This window comes from Stegodyphus dumicola, chromosome 8, assembly GCF_044657685.1.
Source record: "Stegodyphus dumicola isolate Sdum_Otavi_A_Nest chromosome 8, ASM4465768v1".
NCBI classification, from domain to species: domain Eukaryota; kingdom Metazoa; phylum Arthropoda; class Arachnida; order Araneae; family Eresidae; genus Stegodyphus; species Stegodyphus dumicola.
The window spans coordinates 26,033,509-26,059,976 of NC_140775.1; the positions used below are offsets into that span (position 1 = coordinate 26,033,509).

Below are 26,468 nucleotides of genomic sequence, written 5' to 3' on the forward strand. Positions count from 1 at the left end.
CTATAAAAATTGTCTTAAAATTTGTATAACGTGAATATTATACTCACATTCATAATGCAACCAAAAAAAAATTGTTGCTTTAAAGAAGTCAAGCAGTAGAAGTGGATATCAAGTAATTCATATTTTTTTAATTATTATTATAAGCTTTTACACGACTCAGTCATGGTATCTGTCGCTACGATCGAAAGTTTGCCACCAGTTTTTAAGCTATTTGCTAGCATGCTATAGAGTTCAAATTTTGCACACGCCTTGTTTTGTGGATAATCATTCAATGTGAAGAAGCAACGATTTCAAAATTCGATTCAGATATTTTGAATTTATTGGTGGCATGGTGAACATCGGAAAGAGAAAATAAAAGATATTTGAAAACAAGCTCATACGAAATTTTTAATGTCATTTCTGAATATTCTGGTTAATTTTCAAAAATTGGTGGGTTCCCCCCTCCTATTATTTGATGTCCACCATTTTGCTTTTAGTTTATGTAATTACTACAAAGCCTCGAGGGCTATCTGTCTAAGGAAAGGGATGCCTTTGCGGAGGACTTTCTAAGGGAAACTGGCTCGTATACACGTTATGTTTGCAGCCAGCCCGTTCGCGGTTCGAATCTCAGACCGAACTACCAGTGCTCAGCGATTTTACGGCTCGGCTGGTGGTTGGCCCCATTATTTTGAATTCCAGCATTTAAATATAATCTATTTTAAACATATGAAAATGTCGTGGATTATAAAACAAATTCTTCGCCCTCTTTTAAAACAAGAATCATAAAATGATATAAACTTGGCAAAGTTCTGCATGTTTATGCATCCCACCGAACTATAAACATAGGTAAAAGAAGTAATGCTTCGGTATAAAAATTCTATAGCACGTTTTCAGTGAACAAACGAGAACCAGGGTCCTCATAACACGTTTTTACCATTTTTACAGTGATGTCCGTATATGAAAGGCAATTTTTTCCTCCACTATTTTACTCTGCAATGAAACTTTGAAAATTTTTCATTTTCCCTAGTTAAGCAAAGAGCATTCAAGTAAATTTAAGAATTCTGTAGAATCATTAGTATTTTTGAAGTAAGAAACACGAAAAATATGTAAATCTCCTTCCGGGACTCGAACCCTGAACCTCTCGAATACGCGCCGAGTGTGTTACCGTTACACCACAAAGGCATGCAGAAAGGAGAAAATACTTCATAATTCAGGTAAACAGGTGGTTAAATTTTGGGTAAAACTGGGCAACTGAAAGTGGTAGTTTGTTTGAAGCTCACACGGACAGTGGGAGTTATTTGAAGTTACAGTTACTTGAAGCTCGTGAGTCTTTTACGAACAACTGGAAGTGTACTGTACTTGAGGCCTACAGCAGTTTGTAATGAAAAACTGTATTAAAATATAATAAAAAAGTTTCACTTTTAGCATTTAAGACTTTTATGTTAATGTGAACAATGGTTAAAATGGATAAACCGTAAGTTATGCTTTACTTGAAGCTTTAAACAAACTTCCTTAAAAAAAATATATTATATTATAACTTCTGCAATTTGGCATTTAAAATACATATTTATTGAGAACAACTAATTGCATTTATATTAATTAAATATACTTTTAGAATGATGCTAAATGCAACGAGAATAAGTTCAATTTGAAGATGAGCTCTCTTTATGAAGCAGTTTAATGTAAGAAGTCTCAGCATGCCAAACCATGTCACCTTGATAAACAAAAAATGCTTTCTTTTAACTCTTACGGATATTGTCGTTAAGTTCATTATTCAGAATCGCTGCTTTCTCGATAATTAATACATTTGAAAATTGTCTCCCTCAGTTATTGATAAATCTTTTAAATATTCTTCATCATACAATCAGAAAAAACATTGCGTTGTTGACAATAAACATAATAACCTTGTTGTTTTAGTCTTCGGAAAACACATGTGATCTTTAAGAAGCGAATAGAGACTTTTACTAATACAGTAAAGAATGATCCGAAAGTCGGACTTCTTGAGAATCCAAGCAGTATAAAACTGCTCTCTCATCTCTCCCATCTCTGATTTTAATTCTTGAGAAATTCACTGTATATTTTATTAGTATGATTTGCTTTACATCCGCCAAAATAAAATAATTTTACAATTTCGCATCAAGGAACACTGGTTGTATGCTCAAAAAGGTTAAGTCTTCGATCTTCGAGAGCTAACTATAGTTGGAAAATTGATTTTAGTTCTGCAAAAATTATACGTGATGTTTTTCATTTGGAGAATTGGATTTCCTTGAAGTTTTGACAAAGCTTTATATTCTTTAGCTAATGACATAAATTCCAATCCAGCTTTCAAAATTCTAATTGCTTGGTTTTTCATTTTTCATTGCCTCTTCGCTCTAAAGAAGGCGCTACGTTTGGGCTCGCTGCGTTTCGCTTGGTGTTTTCCAGGGTTAGAATAGAAGGAGGGAAGGTTCAACTCAAACGGTGAAGCTTGGCGGCCATGTTACTGTTATCGCTGTGACTTGTGCAAAGAAGTCTGCAATTGCAATATTTTTTTTTTTTTTTTTCCATTTTGAAGCATGTCAGCGCTTGTGTTTCATATGGATGCATAAATCCATTTTCGAAAAACATTCCTGGGATTACGTTTCACTCGTAAGTATTGATTTTCTTTTTTTATATAATTTGATAAATATGTTAAAAAAATCACAATGTCATGTTGTTTTCTTTTCAGATGTGAAAACAAGTACTTAAGAATAATCAAAATATGTTAAATACATTTTAATGTTTCTGTTTATAGCTGATATCTTCGCCCCCTAACATACAATGATATGTGCCAGGATTTAAACTGTATAATCTGAACGTTTTAGGCTATTCGTTTTATAATTTTCATGAAAAGTAAGAAATCAATTGTTACTATTTTTAGGAATTGTAAAGGTGTTAAATAAAGCAATGCTTTTCTTTATGTATTAATTATTACTCAATTCACGCGCATAAACTGAAATCATTGAACTCACATAAATCTGTTTTATTTTATTAATATTTATTTTCTTGTTGTTATAAGTTGTTGGTCGTGAAAAGAATCTATTTAAAACTTTCATTTAAAAAAATGCAACCTATGACTATGTTTTAGATAATTATCTGCTATTAATTTCAGGTTAAAATGATTCTTTAATAAATTAGGATAGTATTGTAAATAAATCAGAAATATCACTTCTTAAAGAAAACATTGGAAAGTACACCCGACAGGTTACTAATGAAACCTAAAGAAATTCTTGAAATATGCAGAAACATCATTTTTAAAGGCTTTAATGTTATGCCCATGCATTTAGATTTCGAACTATTTCTTAATGATTTTCTGTACGTAGAAAATTACGGATCATCTTTATAACTTTAAAACAAAAAATTAGCAATATCGAAACATTTCATTGTAAATTTAACATATTTTTACTGGAAAATACATGCACGGAACAGCTTAGAGACACGTACGTTTCACAGCCGTAATGCAATGTTTTAAAGTTACAAATATGGACGCCGCTTGTTCGGTGGAGTTTCATTCCCCGATAGTGGAGGAAACTGCGAACCCTCCCTCCTTCTATTCTAACCTTCTTGGTGCTTTCGGTATAAAAAAGATCATTACTCCCCCCCCCCCCATTTATCAGCACTTAGGAGGTACATTTCTCCAAATAGAAGCGAAATACTTCTGGAGAAATTTCAAAATCAGGTACTCTATTTTTGGGGGCGAAGCTGCAATGATAAGACCTTTTCAGGTCTGAATACCAGTTTTAGGTTTTGGATACGGATTGGATACCCATTTATCAAAACTTTTTTTGCTTCTGAAGGAGAAGGACTTGCGGCTAACCGATCTCAAAATCTGTAGAATTTTATTCAAAATCAAACCCTAGATAAGGTTGCTTTTTTTTTTTTTTTTGCCTAGTTTTAAATTTTGCATTAGCGTATTTTTCTTGCATTTCTTAAGTGCAAACACTGTATTAATCTCGGTTCCTCTTGTCTGGACTCTCGTTCGCACAGTTTGTTCCTTCCATTTTCAATCACCGTTATATTACGGTTCGCTATCCAATCATTTATCAACGACTCTTCCAATCAATTGGGGTCATTTCCTAAGTGCCAAAATATTTTCTTTATCATCTAAGTGGCCAGGCAAACAGAAGTGTTGCTGTTTAATGTTGCATAGGATCATTAATATATAGTTTCCGAACTAAAACAGTATGTTTATTAACTAACTAAGCAATTTAATATACATATATATTTCTTCAATATTTTCTACGTTTATTTCGTTTCTTCATTTTTATTGCTTTAAAATATATTTTTTGTTGTAATTCTATTGCATTAAATTCCTATATCTGTAATATAATTAACCTAATAACTTTTAGAAATATTTGAACCATTCTATTAATTAAACGAAGTAACTCATAACGCCTTGTACATCGGTATAGAATATTCATTTGACGCCGCACCCTTAAGAGCTTTGTACATATTCTTATACTTATTCAACTTGATTTGCAAGGTTATTTTGATTAGTACATTTTACTTAAATTAAAATATATTATAAGCTCCTGTCTGCTCCACCAGAGTATGTTAACTGGGGGGAGTTTTAAGTAGGGGATAAGAATCTAAATGTTGAGAGAGAGGATTGGAAACATCAGCCGACTATAAAGAAGCTGTTCTGTGTGTAACGCAACGACGGTTCCGCCCACTTGGTGAGTTTTCCTTTTGGCTTTGAATATCAAATAGCTGTTTGAGAAATTACCTGTTTGAATTATGCCTTAGTATAAATTGAACCAGGCACTAGGGAATCATTTAAATGGGTGAATTTTAAGTAATTGGTCTATATAATTATTCTTGAGAAAAGCGGAAGGCAATTTGTATTAGTTTAGTATTATACTTCAAGCTGAAGCAAGCCGCAAATTTTTAATTGTTTTTATTTCTATCCATTAGCATTCTGGTATTGTTATTCAAAGTTAGAGTAAAATGTGTGTCGCAAACGATAACATTATACGGTTCCAAAATTGAGTTATCTTATAGTAGTAGTTTCACAATACAATAGTCCCCCACTCTCTTTATAACCGAATATGTCTCCTCTTTCTTAATAAGCAGATGTAGAATAGTTCCAAGCACTCAATTCCACTCATATTCAAGTTCATTTTTGTATTACAGCTTTCTTTAAGCTACCCACTTTCTCAAATTCTTTTTAGTTCTGTTATTTACAAGAATGCAGAATTTATTTGCATATTTTTACTTTACATGTGTCCCCCTTGATTTTTCTGGGTATGATTAGAAACATTTGAAGTACGGTAATAATGCAAAATGAATGTACAGAAAGGAAAGTATTTTGTATTCTCGAAATTGATGAGTACTTTAAAATGCATAATATAATTATATTATAGAATCTTCATACGTCCTTATAGTTTGTTATGTTTTTCATTTAAGGTACCTCTTCAGAAATATTATATCCCAAGTAATTTTTCCTCCCGGTTATTCAAGCAATAAAATTAATAGGAAATGGAGGATATGCGAGTAAATACGACATTGTGAAATAAATTTAAATCGATATTCGCTAATTATCAGATGAAAAAATTAAGAGGTATGTCACCGAGTAAGGAATTTTAAGTTAGCTAGTTATAAATTTACTGTATAGGAGACATATCCTTTCGTAATAAATTAGACCTTTTCAAATATTAGAGAAGTGATGATACTATTTTGTGTAATTTGCCCCATTAAGTGATACTGGGCACCCTATCGCTGAACCAAGGTTCGAATTTCGGCAAAATACTGGTGAATCGAAAGTACTTCTGAAAAATAGGAGAACCTCAAATCCGTCGCAAGGAATGTTATCTATCAAACTATGTCGGAGCCTTTCCTTTCTCTGCTGGCCCATGTGGTGCACCCTGAGCGACATTCTATGTGACCAGACGGCTAAATGACAGGTGAGTTTGGCTTTTCCACACAAATGCAATAAATTTTAAGTGTCTAGCCACTTGGTTCAACCATATTTAGCCGCTCTATTTAGTACAGTGAACAGTGCTTACTGCGGTGTCGTTTTGAAAAGTCGCTGAATACTGGTAATTCGCTCCGGGGTTGAAAATCGTGGCGAACGGGTTGGTTACATAGGCATTTTCTTGGTTTTCTCCATTTTTAATGTGTATACGAGTCAGTTTCTCTTTGAAAGTCCTCCAAGAAGGTATCCCTCCCCTTAGGCAGATAGTCCTAGTGGTGCTTTGCCATAACCAACTAAACCCAACCAAACTGTGTTGTTTGGTCCGGGTTCAGATCGTGGAGAATGCTTGGAAGTCTTACTGACAAGTCAGATGTTCTTTCGAGAGGTTTAGTGATAAGGCAAGAGGGTTAGAAAACCCTCGGATCCAACCCTCGGGGTATTTTTTATCAAAAGTGACAAGAAGCTTTCCCTTTAGCTCAGGTATAACGTGGTCGTTTCCTTTAGTGTCTCCTAAGGAACATTTTCAGTCATAAAACAGTAAAACGACCGATTGCTTGGTTCAGACTTCCCAAACGAATGCATCGAGTTACACAATAGTAACAGCTTGTTGTTTGCTTATTGTGTACTCTGAGATCAAAATAATTGAGTAATAACAGCTTGTTATTTCTGTACAATAATGTGTACTCTGAGATAAAAAAAATTAAGTATTCTGCAGAATTCTTTTATTTTCAGTAATACAAAATCATTACACTTTATGACACAATAATGAATTCTAGGTTTACATAAAGCAGGTGAACATTTAATCTGGTGAGAGAAAGCAATTCATTGACATACCATCTTCTTATTTCATACCGTGAATGTTTTCTTAAAAAAAGAAAATGTGAGATTTTTTGCAGTTATAAAATTCAAATTCTTTTGCTTTCAAGAATTTAGCAGTACATGTTTTACATAATTAGTGAGAATTTATTTTAAAAAATTCGTAAACCTCTCTTAATGTTTTTCGATTTCCAGCGTACAAGATTCAAAATGAGACCACATACTAAAGGAAAATAAAATTGACATTTAGAGCTGAATTTAGATTAAAAGTCAATAAAATTCTTCAAAAAAATTTTAGTGATTTTGGAAAATGTTCGTAGTACATTATAAATAACTATCGTATTAAAAAAAACTTTATTACTGCTGATCTGATATTACACATATTACCTTTATAACCTATTCCATAATGTTCGTCCAAAATCTACACCCTTATCTTAATGAAAATCTCATGTGCAAATGCATGCAAAGTATGAAGGCGATTCATATTTTAATTATAAATCTTATAAACAGGAGTAATTAATGGGTTCATTAATTACACTTTTTAAATTTATAGATTGAAAAGATTGAAAAGGTCTTGATTTTGATTGATGTTTACATGTATTGGTAGAAATAAATTATATCTCTGACATTCTGGTTTTATGCATTTTAAAATACCATAACATGGAATTTACTTATTCTTCGATGTGATTAATGTGTTGAATCCTAGAGAAGCACAGCTAGGTATATAAAAGGCAAATTTCAGTGAGCAATTGAGCATATAATTTTAAACGCATTCTTACGTTTTTATTACTTAACGAGAAATAACGGAAGAATTTTTATCATATTTCATATCCATTAAATTTAATGAAGATTAACCTCAGAAAAATATCTGCGTTTTCTACGGATTTTTATATGCAGTTATGAATTGCTGTAATGTTATTCCTTACATCAGTCTGAATATTTTGAAAGCATATTCAGATGTAATGGAAGCATGGCATTAAGAATCCTTATAAGAAGTTTAAAATGACAAAATGTATAAAAATGCACACGAGGAAGAACTATGCTAATTTATCTAAAGTTAAAAAAGATACGCATATATACTCTGAGCAGAAATTTTAACGAAAAATTCTTTTTCCATTTTCTGTTGTCATTCATCATCAAGTTCGCATTTTGTTGTCATTTTTCATGAGAATCACGTTCTGTTATCATTCTTCATCACGTTCACGGTCTGCTGTTACGTTTATTATCCGCTCTTCCCAGTTTACTGGATTTCGGCAATAGGACACGAGTTCTCTGAATGTGCAGGGTTTCTTGCAGCATTCATCAACGACACCTCTCGGTTTTCTCTTGTGAAAAGCTGAAGGTTCGGGATAGGCCTGGCTGGCTTCAAGTTGAGATTTGACCATCCAGGGACGGAGGAGGCTTAACAAGGATGAATCTAGTTGGCCTTTGGACATCAAGGAAAGAAGAAGCCACTGGGGATAAGAATCTGAAGAAGAGTTTTGATTACAATTCTAAGTGATCAGTTCAATTTTTAAACTTTTTTCATACAAAAGAAATATACTTATTAAGATAATATGTGTACTATAGGATGTTTAGAAAAAGATGAGATAAGCCTTAGCTAATGTAACACACCGTGTGAGGTACATTATTTTTACTATAGTTATTTTAATTTGTTATCATTTCCTGTCCTTTCTCATCTCTGTCGTGTTTGCTCGCTCCTATATTAATCAGTTAGGTTGAACTAGAGCGTTTTTAAACCGAAGTAACGACAATTTCAGTTAAGGCGGGGTTTCGCTATTGAGACCGCACGTTATTAATTCTATCAGCTGTTGAATTTTGAATCTTGGCCTCACATTTATGCAGCTGAAATACAGTACCACATCGGTGTAGATTTCTGTGCCAACCTGCTAGGTTAATTTGAATTGTGTAGCCTTGCACTACTAATTACCTTTGAATTTAGTTTATTACATTACCTCTTAATTTACTCACCAATAAAAGGATTTTCAATAAAAGAGTCTTAAAGGGCCTTTTACACCTTCACCTGTTGTAATCATCTTCTAGACTTTGCAAGAAGTCGCAACACAGACATTCAAACAGATCTAGTTAAGTGTATGTTCTCAAAAAGACTAGATCCTACAACCGCAATCCGCTTTTCAGTTCAGACAATACCTGGTTTTGAAAATTAAATAAAAATATGCTATGGGGTGCTTGCTTACTAGTAAGCAGCGTTTCTCAAGAATGAATGCACCTCAGCTTCAACTTCTGAGACGATGCAGGTAACAAAGCCTATATACATTTTTTGATTTGACGAAAAATGTATAGTATTTTACTGCCGGTTTTCTTAGAATTCTAGAAGTATGTTCAAACAATTATCCAGAGTCACCTGCACTTTACCACATAGGAGCATAGTCCATTTTCGAAAAAGATGTAAGAAACCTGGATGGAGCTTTCCAGGTTTCTTGGATTAAGTGTGTGACCAACTTGGATGGAGCTGGATGGAAACCGGGATGGAGATTTTCAGGTTTCTTGGACCAAGTAGTGTGACGGACCCTACACACACACTTAAGTTGTTCACACACTTAGTCCCACGATAAGCCAATCTGCCTTGCCTTGATTCAATGCTTCAAATGTGTGATATGTGTATGGTGTGTTATATGTGTATTCTGTCCATCGCCATATGTGTTCGTGGTATTCACGTATCTGAAAAATTACTGTAATCATTTATTTTTTTATCTCGTTTTCATTATATTCATATTTGTTTTTCATCTTCTGTGTAGGTCACGAATGTGGGACAATATTTGTTAACCATTGATAAAGACCAAGTTGTCTTCAACAGAACTGAACTGTTTAGGCCTCACTTCTTTGACTTACATCAAGCATATGTTGGTGCCTTCTGGTTACATTTTCGATTATGCGTTAAAAAGTAACAAAAGATTGTTCCTTAATGTTCTTCCTCCTCTTAAAATTAATCCCATCTTGTTTGAAATACTTTACATACTGCGATTAATTCACCTCAGTAAACGTAACATTAAATTTTCAGTTCATTCAAATTTCTGTGGAGTTTATTTTCTGGTTAACATAGGTAAAGAAATATCTTTTAATTAAAGAATGAAATTTTTAGTATTGAGGAGCTGTTAAAAATTAAAGATAAAAGTTAATACAATTTTATGAGCTGTTGGTATTGGTATGTTTTCCTCTTTCTTATTAGTGATAAACAATCACGAAGAAACGTTTTACAAATAATGTTGTGAAACAGTTTAAAAGGAAAAGAAATTCAAAATTTTGTCTTGAAATTACTATAAGTACTTAGACAAGATTTAAAAATTAATTTTGAAATTTGTGATGAATTTAAAATAAATCATTAAACTGTTATTTAAACTTTCGAATTTGAAATTTCTATATCTAACTCTTTTGTACAAAACAGAATATTTTACTGTTATAAAAAAACTTCTTTTTAAGCTATTCATAGCTGTATTTTGCATAAATGTTTACTGATATTTAAATGCACAAATCTTTACATTCATTCATATTATATCGGATTATTTCCTGAATGTCTGAACTTCCCATCTGTGATAAAAATTAACTGGATGTGAGATTTTATGAAACTGCATGAAAACGCACGATACATCTATTGCATTATTAATATGAAACGTTTAAAGAACGATAAATTTAACGCAACAATGGGAAAGTTACAATTTCTATCACCAGCGCATAATTAACATAGGTGAGAATTCGATTTTCAATATAAGAATTTTGTGACTTTTGAAAACCATTTAATGCGTTTTTTAGTTTAAAAGTATAAAAATGATCTTCATTTTTAAATATATTTAAATTTTCTGTTTGATTCAAAATTACGGTAATTAGCTGGCTGTATTTTTGTGTTAATGCTTTAACCTACACAATTAACGAATGTACCGACGTGCATTTTGTTTTGCGTAGTGTAAATTTCTGATTTCTTTATTTTACACTTCCATTGGATTACAATTTACTTCTCCTTAATCTTAATTTGTTTCTTGTTTAATTAATGCGATCTATGATTATTATTATAATTATTATTATAAGGGTCGGCACAAGCCGGCCGTATGATCAAAACAGGGGACTGGCCAGACTCCGATGTATGATATTAGTTTAGGAATGACACGTTTTGGACTGTATATTGTGAATTCACTAAAATGGTTTTGAAGTTTTAAAAGAACGGCGGTATATGTTGATATTATCAGATACGTCTGATGACTTTTGGAATAAGGAAATGTATACGACGGCTATTTGCCTTGTAAGGTTTATCTTGTAGGGTTTATATTTATTTTAACTAACATTTATTTTAAGTTTAAACTATCTTTCCTGTCAATCCTTACTTTCCCCTGGAACTGCCAATGCCAGAATATGTAAATTTGAGTAGAACGCGCAAGCATTCAAATTATCAGCGGAAGTAGTATGATTTAAATAGAAGGAAACAAGTTCGGTGAGAGAGAGTTATTCTTACTTAGCGAGCGCGGAGGTAGTTATAGAGATTTGAAAAACCCCGCGTTGCGGCCTATGTGCTTGGCGGGAAGTAGTTGCAATTGTTCCAGTGAGCTTCAAGTCTGCTGAATTAGCAGCCGTATTGTAAAACGCGGTGAGTTAGTTATTTGAGAGAGCCTCGTAGTTAGAATATTGTCTTTAATTTCTTTTCAGGTTTTTATTTTTATTTTGACTGCCGAGTTGGCACCGTTTGTAAGCGTCAAGAGAACGCAATTGTAAATTAGTACGTTGAATAAAAAGGGACTTAAACCCTTTATAAGACTCTGTGGTTTATACAAGCTTTCACAGTCACCTCTTGGTTGCGTGCTAGTTAGAGGCGCGCAACGTTATATTGGCGCCCGAACACTTATCGAACTGAAATGGCCGAAAACTGGATGGAAGCCGCTGGACAACACCAAGAAATGACAACGCAGTTAGAAGGATTTGGATACCTGGTCCAGACTTTGAGAGCATCAATCAAGCCAAACGTCTATTTCGACGGAAAAAATTCGGTGTCCGTATTTTTAGAAGGTATAGAAAACCACTTTCAGCTCTATCCTGTGCCCGAAAGACAAAAAGTTGCTATCGCCACATCAGCACTAAGAGGACAGGCCGCGCTATGGTGGAAAAATATAGGCAAATTTCTTCTAGGTGAATTTGGAAGCCCGACGTATACTTTTGAAAATTTCAAAAAATCGTTAGTAAAGGCCTTCCCCATAGTGAAAGATCGCGCACGGCTGGAAGCCGAGCTATATAGTTTCTATCAACGGGATACAGCACAATTGACGGACTTTATTTTAGGAAAAATCAAGCTAACGGATATGTTGTATGGGAAAAAACCCGATGCGGAGATTATTGAAATAATATTACCAAGATTGTTACCCGCTGTCCAAGACTACTTTGAAATTAGAAACCCAACCACATTGCAGGAACTTTTCGAATTGGCGGTGAAGTTTCAAAATCGCAGAATCGCGGAAAGAGCGAGAGGGGAAACATATTCTCAAAGTACCAGAAGGAAGGAGGAAACAAGAAATGGAAATCGCTCATATGGGGGAAAGAACTATCAAGCTAACGCATCGAAACTTGAAGGGCAAGGCCCAAAAAGAAAATTTGAAAATAAGCATCCGCGTACCCAGAAGACACAGATTGAAAGGAAAGCTTTAAACGACTAGAGGGGCCTGTGAAAGGGAGGGTCCAGACCCCGGAAGTTTTAGAAAAACCCTCAAATAGACATCTAAATACAGTCATCGTAAAAAACTCACAGCTACCAATTATACAAGTCCTGGTTGGCGATGTACCAGTAGAAGCCCTCATCGATACAGGGGCAGAAGGCAATTTCATGAGTGAAAAGTTCTTCAAAAAGAATTTTTATAGGATACGACTCTTTAAAACCAGAAATACGGAAATTATAGCGGCGCAAGGAAAAACATGTCACTGCATCGGGAAAGTAGCATTAAACGTACAGGTAAAAGAGGAAAATCTCAAATTATTAATTTTTGTGGTGAAACACCTCCAACACTCTCTTATTTTAGGTATGGACTTTTTAAGGGCCGCGAGGGCCTAATTAAATTTTCAAGATAGTTCCGTGGTGCTGGAGATGGACCAGAGGGTGGTGGAACCGGTGGAGACACCTGAATTGGACCTTAGCCATTTGAATGACCAGGAAAGTAAAGCAATACAGCAAGTGGTCAGTAATTTTTCTCATTTGTTTTCAGAAAAGCCGGGAAACTGTCAGATTGTAACTCACAAGATTCAATTAAATGCCGAAAAACCTTGTAGGACTAAACCTTACCGCTATGACAAACAAAAAGACGTAATCATCGAAGAACATATTCAGGAGATGTTAAAGAATAAAATGATAACGCCCATAAATAGTGAATACGCGAGTCCAGTCGTACTATGTAGGAAAAAGAACGAGTTTCCTCCTTCGGATAAAAGGGCTTGGAGGTTTGCTATCGATTATAGAAAACTAAATAGCATAACTAAATTCCCAGTTTACCCTTTGCCGGTTATAGACGAGATCATTAGACAGATCAAATCGACGAGATATATGTCTACTTTGGACTTAACATCTGGCTACTATCAAATAGCTATGAGACCCGAAGATATACATAAAACCGCGTTTATAACAAAATCGGGCACTTATGCATTTTTACGCATGCCTTTTGGGTTGTGTGGGGCCCCGTCAACATTCCAGAGAGCTATGGACATTGTTCTAAAGCCTGTCCTAGGAAAATCAACTTTAATTTATCTAGATGATATAATTATAACGAGTAGTACGTTGGAACAACACATTAGTGATCTCGAACAAGTTTTTAAATTATTAAAAGAGGCCGGTCTTACAATTAACGCCTCAAAATGCAAGTTCGCAACTAAAGAACTTAAATATCTCGGTTATAAAATTTCGCAAAAGGGTATAGAAACGCAAGATTCAAAAATAAAAGCTATTAAGAATTTCCCACCGCCCAACACCGCCAAGAAACTTTCGTCTTTCCTTGGACAATGTTCTTACTATCGATCTTTCATAAAAGATTTCGCTAATATTGTTGAACCACTCTTAGTAATCAAAAGAAAAAAGAGTAAATTTACGTGGACAGCGGAAGCTAACACGGCTTTTGAAAGATTAAAAGAAGCGCTTATTAATGCCCCTGTTTTAAAATTCCCTGAGGGGGACGAAAACCTGGAAATTGCGACAGATGCATCAGACTATGCGGTGGGTGCGGTTCTTATGCAAAATAACCATCCGCTGGCATTTTTTAGTAAAACATTGAATCAAACACAAAGGAATTATACAGCTACAGAAAGAGAAACATTAGCCGTATTAATGGCTGTACACAAATTTCGAGTTTATTTCGGCAAATCGCCAGTAACTGTCTTTTCGGATCATGCGGCTGTTGGTAGACTTTACTCGGGAAAAAACCTAACGCCCAGGTTAATAAGATGGGCTTTAAAACTCCAAGAATATAATATCACAATAAAATATAAACCGGGTAAGGAAAACAATGTAGCTGACGCACTTTCTCGTATAAAACTGGACGAGGAAGGTAATGAACTTAAATGCGCTGTGTTGACTTCAAAAATTTTAGATTCTAGAGATACGGTTATTACTGAACTGAAAGCTGATCCTGAATTTGGAAATATCTATGCTTATTTGAAAGACCCCGAAGGCTTTGAGCATACAGATATCGATGCGATAAGAAATAGAGCAAAAAACTATGAAATAATAGATAATTTATTATTCTATACGAAAACAACGAACGAAAATCTTGAGTATAAGCCAGTCATCCCAGCCTCGCTTCGATTAAGCATTTTGAGGGAGTTGCACGAAAAAAAAACAGCGGGCCACCTCGGGGTCAGAAAGACTTTAAAAAGGGTACGCGAGGCGGTATATTTCCCGCAATTATACAAAATAGTAACGGCGTATGTCAGGTCCTGCAATCAATGTCAGTTAATAAATGATATTAATTACAGCCCGGCCGGGTACTTAAATAGCATTCGCGCTACATTTCCGAATGAAATTTTAGGCATAGATCTCCTTGGTCCCTTCCCTCAAAGCGAGTTAAATAAAAATCGTTTTCTTTTAGTAATAGTAGATCATTTTTCAAAATGGATAGAAATTGTTCCACTTAAACGCGCGTCAGCCAAAACAGTCGCAGATGCATTCTTACACAGATACATTTTAAAATACGGTGCACCGATAAAAGTCATTAGCGATAACGGAAAACAATTCATTAGTCAAATATTTGAAAACATATGCAATGGACTTGATATACGCCATATCAAAATGGTTCCGTATAGACCACAGGCTAACATAGCAGAAAGAGTTAATAAAAACATTGTAAAAATAATTCGCAGTTACGTTAGCACACATCACAAGCGCTGGGATGGCTACATAAATGAATTAGCTTATGCTTTAAGAACGGCACATCATGATACTACGGGAAAAACTCCAGCAGAATTATTTTTAGGCAGAAAGTTAATTACGCCTTTAGATAAATTATTCTTTGTGCAACAAAGAGAGCAGGAATTCAAACAAAAGGACGTGCAAAAACTAATTGATCAGGCGCTTAAAACCTCGGATACGGCAAGAAATAGGCAGAAAATTTATTACGATAAAAAACGCCGTGAAGCAGATTTTAAAGTTGGTGATAAAGTATTGAAACGGAAATTTTCTTTATCAAGTGCCCCAGACAATTTTATGGCAAAGCTAGCTCCAAAGTTTGAAGGCCCCTATGTAATTCAGGAAATCAAAGGAGTAGTTTTATATCTTAAAAACGAGAGAGGGGAAATCTGTAAAGCAAGTCCCGACCAGGTGAAAAAATACTATAATCCCAATGATTTTGAAATCCTTAAAAGTTTCTTGCAGGACTCAAGTCTAAACGAAATAGAAGGGCCAGAGACTGCAACAACTATTCCACCACCCAAGAAACGGAGAACTGAAGAGAGACCTAGCACTTCTACAACCCGGACGTCGGTATCAAAAAGAAAAAATGATTATCAAACTCCGGCGTTTAAGAAAAACAAAAGTACAGATGAACCGGGTAAAGAAACCGTGGTAAAAAGAAAAACACCACCTACAAAGGATGGCAGGAGGAATTACACATCAAGAAGAACGCGCACACGGCTACAGAGTCAGGTGCCAGCAAGGCCGCCGTTCCGGAAACTGAAACGCCAACAGGAAGCACAGAAGTACGAGGAACAGAAGAAATTCAAGGACTCCAGACCGGAGGACGTCAAGACCAGCCGTCCCAGGCAGAAACGCAAAAGCCAACAACCAGACGATTACTCCGTCAAGAGGCCAGCATGTAGAGGACGCAAAAGAAAGATCAACGGGGACGACAATTGGAGATCAACAAGGAGAAGATTGACATCCATGACACCTCTAACTTGGGATCAATTTTGTCAAAAACGGATGACGGAGTTTCAAGCATCGAAAACTCAAAGATAAGTTAAAACCTTCTATAAATCTTTTTCTCTTTTGTTCCGAAATGTTATGCATAAGTACGAAGTTCTATGTTTTGACGAAAGTCAATATGTCTCGGTTGAGACTTAGTTTTGTTTTACTTTATTTAGCTAAGGCAAAAGTATTATTTTCTTTAAGTGTAAAAGCTAAAAACAAGCATTTTCTGTTGGTCGAAAGACTAATTCTGTTATGTTAAAGCCAAAATTTGGCCGGAGATAAAAATAACTTCGTATTCTTGTATGTACTAATAAGAATTTTAGTTTCAGTGCCGCCAGCTTGGCGAAGGATGAGTAAAGTAAAAATTTATTTTCTCTTATTCATTTTATGGTAAATTGTAAAAAGCATATGTATTAAACTTTTGTAAATGTATGTAAATACTTGCATGTTATGTAAAAGTAGAATTTAGTCTAGAAGCATAAAATTGTAGATGCTAAAAGTGAATGCTTAAAAGCAATGAAGTCAAAATTTAAGTATTAAACTGTAAAGTCATGCTTTAGAGCGAAAGCCTGCATGTTTAAAAGATGAATGAGGGGGAAGTTAGAATGAATGTGTTTTGTAGGGTTCTCCACCTACATTTGAATTTTAAGCATATTAAAGTAGCTCATTGAGTTGTAGAATGTCGAGTAAGGTGTGTCTATTTGGTTGTTGAATTCTAACAAATCATGGTGGTTAGGGGAAGTGTTGTAAGACTAAAACACGAATATTCCCGTTTGACACCACACACGGTGGAGAGCCAGGGTAAAGTTAAATTAATGCTTGAAAAATTGAATGAATGTGAAGTAAGCAATAACTAAGAAAAACGAAACGTTAAAAACAAAAATTTATTGTGTCAAGAAAGTGTAAATTATAATGTATGTAGAAAGATACTGATACTTATTCCTTCCAGATGCTGGAAGGAAAGACCAAGATTGATTGATGAAGTCCAGGAAAAGTTGCTGTAAGAAGAAACCTTTGTAAAGAGTAACAGAATTTTAATTGTTACATAAGATTATTTTTGTGTAAACGAGGCTTTCGCCAGTTAGTTCAGAATTAGATAAACTTACAACAGGTCGTTTGTAGGATCTGCTTCCAAATTTTCCAAATTCTGGCAGCGGCAAATGTAGGGTTTATATTTATTTTAACTAACATTTATTTTAAGTTTAAACTATCTTTCCTGTCAATCCTTACTTTCCCCTGGAACTGCCAATGCCAGAATATGTAAATTTGAGTAGAACGCGCAAGCATTCAAATTATCAGCGGAAGTAGTATGATTTAAATAGAAGGAAACAAGTTCGGTGAGAGAGAGTTATTCTTACTTAGCGAGCGCGGAGGTAGTTATAGAGATTTGAAAAACCCCGCGTTGCGGCCTATGTGCTTGGCGGGAAGTAGTTGCAATTGTTCCAGTGAGCTTCAAGTCTGCTGAATTAGCAGCCGTATTGTAAAACGCGGTGAGTTAGTTATTTGAGAGAGCCTCGTAGTTAGAATATTGTCTTTAATTTCTTTTCAGGTTTTTATTTTTATTTTGACTGCCGAGTTGGCACCGTTTGTAAGCGTCAAGAGAACGCAATTGTAAATTAGTACGTTGAATAAAAAGGGACTTAAACCCTTTATAAGACTCTGTGGTTTATACAAGCTTTCACAGTCACCTCTTGGTTGCGTGCTAGTTAGAGGCGCGCAACGTTATAATCTATTTATTTTTAACTAATAGTTCATTTTAAGTTAGAACTTTCCTATTACTCTTTTTTCACCCACGCTTTTCATGCCAGAATGTAAATGAGATAGCGAGCGGTTATTCAGATTAAGGTAGAAAAAAGTGCTATTTAAGCAAGAGTTTCAAGTTAGCTTTAGAGCGTGTCTGCATATTCCAGGCCACATTGTGCTGTGATTACTAGCGACTTAATTTAGTGGTTTTGAATGCTTCTAGCCATCTAGCTTTGTCTCGCCGGTTTTCTACAAACCAGAGCCTTGCCTGCGCGTTACATTATCCTGTAAGCTGTTACGTTAATCTACAACATTTTGAATTTGTGAATCATTACGTATTTCTGTTAAGCCAGAAGTGTTTGGCTTGTGTAAACTCAAGTTGGGTAAATTGTTACGTTGTGTTCGAATAAAAGAGTCTTATGCACCTTTCTTCTGACTTTTGTTTAGTTTCATAAGGTTAAAAGATAATTCTTCAATAGTCCTTTTTAAAGCCTATAGTGTATGCTTCCTAAGAGGACTAGATTTTATAGCCTAAAAGGGGATGCCTTTGTTCAAGGCATTCTAAGGGGAAACTGATTCGTATTTACGGGTTTCAGATAGGGAGAATATGAAGTAAAAATCAAAATTTAGCATTTGTCTTAACGTTTTCAACGTTTCTCTTACCATATGGTCGTCATACGTTATTATGATGAAATACGGTATCTTTTCTGTAAACTAATAAATGCGGGTTTTTTTTTTTTTTTTTTTTTTTTTTTTTAGATTAAGCTTTCCTTTCAGGGTCGAAAAGTGTCTTGTGTTATTAACCTTTGTCTTTTATGTTTTATATTTCTGCTAAGAATTATTCTTGCTTTCAATATTGGGGATTATTTGACAGAGAAACAACTGTTTCAGAGAGATGAGATATGCAAGTGTCCGATCTTTATTTCAAATTCATATCTGTAATTTCGAGCCAAAGCTTTGCTACAGCTTCTACATTGGAGTGAGTCGCTAATTAAGCTTAAATTCACATCTTAGTTAAGTTAACACAGTGATCCTGAAACCTTACAATAATAATGAATATAAAAATTCTTACCAATTTCGATTGGTTCCGTTCCGTAGTTCCTTTTTTGTGGCCTGTATGTTCTAGAACTGTTTTCCTTTGGATGGTAATATTCTCCTTCGCAAAGAATGGCCAGGGTTTGTGTCAGCATTCTGCCGCACACCTTTATGTTGTCATTTCTTTTAAACAGAAATTTTTGTTCGAGAGGACTTGCGGCCTCAGCCTTAGGACATACAATAACCGCAAGAGTGATTGCGAAGAAAAAAAGCTGTTGAATTAGAAAAACAAATAAAATCAATGATACAATACACGCAGATTGTATTGTTGAAAAATGTTTATTAGTTCAATGATAGTTCCATCAACTACCACCATGATAATATCAAACAGAACCGAATATTATTCGTGTTTGCGTATTTCACTTTGTTAATTTATCAACTAAATTATTCCTAATAACTTATAAGAATATTCACTGCCTTAATAAGGTATAACGGAACAGAATATTATTAAAGTTTGAGAATTTTAGTTTTTTATATTATCAACCGAATTATCCTCATATAAATTATAAGTATAATTCTAGTTTAATGATATGCAACATATTACTGAGGATATTACTGGGTATTGAGAATTTTACTTTGTTAATTTTTGAACTGAACTCGAATAACTGCCAGGACTAACTACTATTATAATAATGTATAACAGAACAGAGTATTGTCGATATTTGAAAGTTTTAGTTTGCTAATTTATGAACCTAATTATCCCGAACTACTGTCGAATATCTGTAAGAGTAACTGCTACTATCATAATATACAACAGAACAAAGTTCCCCCCCAAAGGCAAGCCCTCAACCGATTTCGGCTTGGCCACAAATAAGGCCAGAAGTGCTGGTCACTTTATGGTCTAATATGGAGGCACCTAATACGTGAGCCACCTTTGCATTCTATGCAGCGACGATCATAGTTGGCAATAGCACACACGACTTCGACTTGGCCACAAATAAGGCCAGAAGTGTTGGTCACTTTATGGCCTAATAGGTGAGCCTTTTAGGAAGGGATGGGCATAGCTGGCAATGATAGTTTAGTTAGCGTTAAGAGGACAACTCCTGTAAAATTGTGATAGCTTCGGCTATACCTCTTTAGTTAAGTTTAGTTAAGTTTTATTTCTTAGCATTCTTGAGTTCAAGCCCAAGTAGAGGCTTTTCTATACGTCCTGAGAGAGGATCATCTGTTAGAATTATTTTGAATAATAAAGGATAATTAATCCTTCGTACGTTTATGTTTCCATCTTTCTGAACTAAGCGATTATTCGCTTACCAGTTCATAAGGTTCTCCACATTTAGCTGTAAATTCTAGGTTGGAACATTATAAGGTCATATAGTATTTGTTTTATTTTCTGTTCCAAAATATCTAATAATGCCAAAAAATTATACAAAAGTAAGAATAATAATCGAGAATTTAAAATTACAACTTCTTAAAAAACTTTTAAAGCAGTATTTAAATAAAAACAAAATTATGTGGATGTCATTGTTAAGCAGATGTTATACTTAGCTGGTTAATGGTCTTGACTAAGTTAAGAAATCACTTATTAGGAATTCATGAGTTCGACATCCGAGTCAGATACAGGTCTTTACAATGATAACATATTGAAAGCAGAGAAAACATCATTACATGTTACATTTACGTAGGTTTGTGATTTGATTAATAAATCAGCTTGAGATCTATATTAGTTTCATAGTAATCCTTCTTATCAAATAAGTTTCGCAGATGTTCTATAAAGGTAGAAAACCTACATGGATTGCGCTTGCATACAATATTGTTCATAAATATAATAACATATAAAAGATAAACTTTGGGTAAATACTTGTTTTCCCATTTATGCAAAACAACTGTTAATGGATCAATTTGAAATTTTGCTCTTAGGTAGGCAGTGAATTTAATTAGAACATAAACTTCCAGCAACATTAAATTTTAACTCTCTGCTTTCGAGAAACACACGAAAACTGTAGAGATTATATATTTTGAAATATTAATGAAGTTTTAATAAGGTTAATTCGGTGCCCATAGCTTCATGAAATTTGACAAATTTCTCTGATGGCTCAATCTGCAGTTATAAAGTAGGTTAAAAAGGGACAAACATAAAGAATAGCAAATTTCATTCTTCCACTTTCTATACCCAAGTATAAAATAGTAACAACACTATATATATAAAAGTAGAAAAATTAATGTAAGTGTAGTTTTTACAGAGGGATTTGGAGGTTTGGTGCATTTAAGCTCTCTTGCATAATATTTTTGTTTTAAATCTAATTTTAATATGTAGGCAAATTAACGTTTTGCTTATCAGTACTTCCTTAATTACTGACAGTTCACACAAGTAGGGGCTTGCGTTAATTAAAGCATAAAACTTCAGATGTCTTTGCAGCAGACATATAAAAACCGAAAATTTAGAAGAAAGGAAATCCAAATTCAAGTTTACTTCTGTTCCTGTCAGATAATTACTTCAAAGGGGCTTTGTTCCTGAAGGATTATTGTTCGCGTTGAATCACTATAAATGTCCGTTTCACTTTTCACACTGTTGCAACCAAATGTTAGAGTCCTGCATTATATTTGAAGAAATTAAATAATGCAAAATCTGCATAAATGTATGTCTATTCCTCCCATTGAGATAAAACAACGGTACATAGAGCCATCGAATTTTGAATGATGTAATCCTCCTACGAAAATGGGCATGTGGATGACCAAATTTGAAATTTGGAATTTGTTATATTATCGATTTCATATTTTGTAAAACTTTAACGAATTTTTGAGTAACAAACTAAACGATTTAAAAGCGAGCAATGGCAACACTCTACAGCGGGGAAAGAAAACCTTTTTATCTCCAGCGGGCGCGAAACTGTGTATCGAAATTCTAAAGGTAGGCTCATTTTAAAATTATTTTGCGACATTGCTACTGAACTGAATTTTATGGTTTAAGTGCAAAGAACATGATGTTTAATAAATAAAGGTAAACACAAAACGTTAAAAAAACGCCCCTTTGGACGTAATCTAAAATTTGAAACCTTCTCAGATTTTTTTGAAGGGGGCTTGTATTTTATTTTTTTGTTTTTATAATAAATAATTTCATTAATTGGATAACTTTATGAAGAGATTGTTGAGACATTAGATTATTTCGAAACAGGAGAGGTGAAAAAATGAGCAATGCCCTCGCTGGGACTCGTACCATAGACCTCTCGAATACGCGTCGAGAGTGATGACCACTGCACCACGAAGGCATACTAAGAAGGCAGGGCGAAATACCTTATATACTCCCCCTTTTGAACGGCGACTGGGGATTAGGGGACCCAGTCGCCAAATCCTGGTAGTGAAGAATCATCATTCACCACCTTTTTAGTTCATGCACCACTGTAGAGTAATTAGCGTATTTTGAAGCAGAATAGATGAAAAATGAGCAATGCCCTCGCCGGGACTCGAACCATGGAAATCTTTAATACGCGCCAAGTATGCTGACTATTGCACCACGAAGGCATGCTAAGAAGGCGGGGTAATATCTTATAAGATTAATAAATTTAAATTTAATTTTTAAACAAATACTTATAAAAGTAAAAAAGCAAATTTAAATTCTAAAAAAAGGAAAAAAGCCAAAATAATTTTTAAAAAAAATGTGCAAACGTGTAAAAGATTTAATTCTCGAACTAATCTACAATATCATTTAAATTCAGAAGCATAAGCAAATCAAGTGACATGTTTGCACAATCTTTTATATGTTTGCACATTTTTTTAAAAATTATTTTGGCCTTTTTTCCTTTTTTTAGAATTTAAATTTGCTTTTTTACTTTTATACGTATTTGTTAAAAATTAAATTTAAATTTGTTTAAATTTCATTCCTTGCAGCAATGGCGCAAAGAATATTTAATTAAATATGTATTTAAATTTAATTTTTTAAAATTAAATTCAATTTATTCTTATAAGATTAATAATACATATAAAGCGATAAAGAGATGTATATAAGAGATTGTATAGTTACATAATTTTCTAAATTAATAAATACATGTATATTTTATTCTCGTAATAAAAATTGCGTTTGCTCTTTTCGCAGATGCGTCACTGATAGCGAATCTTTAATACAAAAATTATAAATATTTGAACCAGGTTAAATGTAAAAACGCAAGTAACAGCACATCAGAAACTAACCGGGCTTTCTAAATATACCTAATATTTTTTAAAAACAATTATATAACTGTTCATTCTACTAAAACACTTTTTGTCCGAAAATGACCGGCAGCATTTTTCTAGTCCAGAAAGAGCTATTAGTCTCAAAATTGGACTTTGCGACAAATCGCTGTAAGGGCATCATTTCACTTTTCACTCGAGTCTTGCTATTCAAGAAAATGTAAGATAATAATTATCTTTTAAATTTAATCTGTCTGTTGTGAATTAACAAATTAAGCTATTTCAAAGCAATAGGTGTACTTCTTAATACATTCGTCTCTTACTTCTGAATCGGATTGATTTAAAAAACAAAAATTCATTGAATTCACGTTATATCTAATTAAAAATATTCAGTATTTTCATACAATGAGGATATATATATTATCTATTTCACATTTTGTACAAATTTAATGAAGTTCTGATTAACAAACTCAAATAAAGTTAGCAATAAAAAGACAGAAAAAGTGTTTTGCAAGCCATCTTACTAAGAAAACTGAACATTAATATGATGAACTGAAACCAAAAAATAGGAAAATGTGTGACATCACTGAGCACTGCATCGAGAATTCTAAACATATGCTGCTTTTAAAATTTTTGTTATCTTGCTGCTGAATATATGGCGTAAGTGCGAAGAAAATTATGCTTAATAATAACACTACAAAGATATAAAAGGTGGGGGTAGCTGAAACCAGTGCAACAGCAGAGTGGTAGTCTTCGAGCTGAGCGAAAGCATTAAAAAAACCCAAACAAACCCTTTTGGGCGACCATTAAAATCTTAACCGCTCTTTATATGTATGTGCGTGCATGCGCGCAATTTTTTCCTTTGAGTTACCCACTTGAAGCTCATTTTGTTGTAGAAAGATGGAATTGCTCATTTTCTATATGCATCGTTCTCGTCAACGATAATATTGTTACATACGTATTTTGTATAGTGTAAAATAAACGTAATATTTAATTTTTTAATATAGACTTCCTGTAACTAGCACTAAGGAAATAAATTTTTTTCGATAATTATGATTTTTTTTTTTTTTATTATTTTATGTTTCAATTTTTTGAAAATTATCATGTTTAACGAAAACGCCAATTTGCCATAGCTGCGGTAAAACGCGTAATGAAAATTATCATCACTGGTGAGCAATTAATTATATGTAATTTTTTAAAAAAATGAATGAAAAATATGAAAATTTAGAAAATCTCTTTATATCCCACAAGTAACTCTAAGTCTAAAGTTCCAGAATCATTTCAGTAATATCATCCATATTGTTGCCAATCAAAAAACTCCTCATAGGACTACAAAACTACGCTCAGAATGTATTGCAACATCTATTTTATACTTTTGTTTATTTATTGTAAAATTTGATGTTTCGGGAATTTAAGTTCAGGAGTTGCATTTAACTTTCAGGAGCTTCATAAATCATCAGTTGGGTATAAGAAATTGGAAAATTTTGGTAGAATACATATTTGGCGACAATTAAAAAGGGGATAACTAATAAAATAGGGTAATTTGCTTCAGTATTGCAATGAAAACTTATCGCCAATAATGTTTAAACGTCACTAACAATCGCCAAAGCTAACTTTGTATCCCAAACTGAAAGTAAAAGCTAAAAATGAAAATTCAGATGCTTAATGTATATTGAAATAAATAATAAAATATGTTGAAGAATTAACATTTGAAACAAAAATGATCTATTAAAACTTATTTCTGTATTATCTGTGAAAACAAGCATGACCGTTTAGGTATTTTGTTTTAAGCAAAGGCTAGAATTGAATTTAATGAAAATCTTTAAAATGAGACTGCTAAATTTTTTTAAATGTGTGATAAGTAAACACTTTTGCTACCGTTACACCAAGAAGGAAGATAATACCCTATATACCCCCCTTTTAAAGAGCGACTGAGGATTAGGGGACCCCGTCGCCAAATCCTGGTGGTGAAGAATCATCATCCACCACCTTTTTTTAGCTCGGGCGCCACTATAGGGTCATTAGGTTTTTTGAAGTAGGAAACACGGCAAAAGAGTTGTGCCCTCGCCGGGTCTTGAACCTGGATCTCTGGAATACGCACCGAGTGTGCTACCGTTACACCACGAAGGTATGCAGACTAAAGCCAGAAAATACCCCTTGTGTATATATATAGTTAACAATATTTTAACCTTGCCTAAAAATACTTTGAAGAATGTATAAACGTTTTAGCTTTACTTTTAAATACTGAAAGTAATTATAAGATAAATCGGAACGAAAGATTTATGCGAAATCACTCTTCCCCATTTCATTCGGATAAAAAAAGCTGTTTTATCTAAATGTCGCTCTGGAGGTAAAATGAGTTATTCCCTCGGCAGACTTGGTAATAATAAAATTATCGTTTTCTAAATGATAAAATCATCTTCGGACAAATACAGTAGATCGTCTACAAAAGTATTTACATTTCTTAATCAGCTAGAAATGATAAAATTAAACAAATTAATGTTACGATTCAGATTACTTAATGCCATATCTGTCATTATCAAGATCTTTAATGTAGCAGGAAAATAATTACAAATCTCATTTGTTTATTAACAAAATTAGCATAGTCTGGAATTTCTAAATTAAAAATTCCAAATTTTATGAATTAGTTGCTCTTTTGTGGTAAATACTAACATTCCTCTTAAAAAAACAAGAGATAAACATGACTGCAGTAAACATATGAGTAAAAAATTTATTTGTGATTTACTAGAAACAGCAAAAGGTACCAGAAAGTAAATTGCTGATATAATAGGCGATCTGAATGCCAATTGCAGTCACAAAACTTTCGCACAGAAAATGAATTTTGTAGTAGTGTAATTAGCATGATAGCAAGTTTTGGATTCATTTTCCCCATGAGAGCGGTTTCTTAGCAATGCCACTAGAAGGGATGTAGAAATGTGTAACCATGTTCATGATATGTACGGGAAAAAACAAAATAAAGCTAAAGGTAATGTAGTATACCTGCAAAATCATTTCAACAAACTTATTAATGCTGAAATGTTTCTCCTCTTATAACTTTATAAGATTTTTCTCCAACTATAAGATTGGATTCGATAAATTAATTAAAATATACATCAAAAGTGTTGTCTATCTAGCAACATTACTAGTTACGATGCAAAGTATCTTTGGTTAAAATGTTCAATAGACCCATATTATTTTAAACAGTTTATATGTACATCATTAAATAAATTAAAGAGATGGTTTAGAAGTACGGCCAAATATTGCCTTCAACCTTTTCTCACATGCCAAAAAATTCTGAATCTATTGAGAAGCAAGGAAAACGAAATCTAAACTATACTCACCTGCAGCATTTTGAAGACTGAAGAGGAACACAAAGATGGACTTGAGCAACTGATGGATGACTTGAAGTGGTCC

The 26,468-nt window shown here is 33.7% G+C and overlaps 1 protein-coding gene across 1 annotated transcript; it reads right to left on the reverse strand.

Annotated features, from left to right (window-relative positions):
- Positions 1 to 6,616: 6,616 nt before the first annotated feature.
- LOC118196016 (LIRP-like) lies at positions 6,617 to 26,459 on the reverse strand. The gene is made up of 3 exons (XM_035367376.2): positions 26,396 to 26,459; positions 18,925 to 19,159; positions 6,617 to 8,195 (listed from the first exon to the last, which is right to left on the reverse strand). The coding sequence occupies exons 1-3, from the start codon at positions 26,402 to 26,404 to the stop codon at positions 7,912 to 7,914; spliced, it is 528 nt and encodes a 175-aa protein (XP_035223267.1). The 5' UTR covers positions 26,405 to 26,459; the 3' UTR covers positions 6,617 to 7,911.
- Between the last annotated feature and the right edge of the window lie 9 nt (positions 26,460 to 26,468).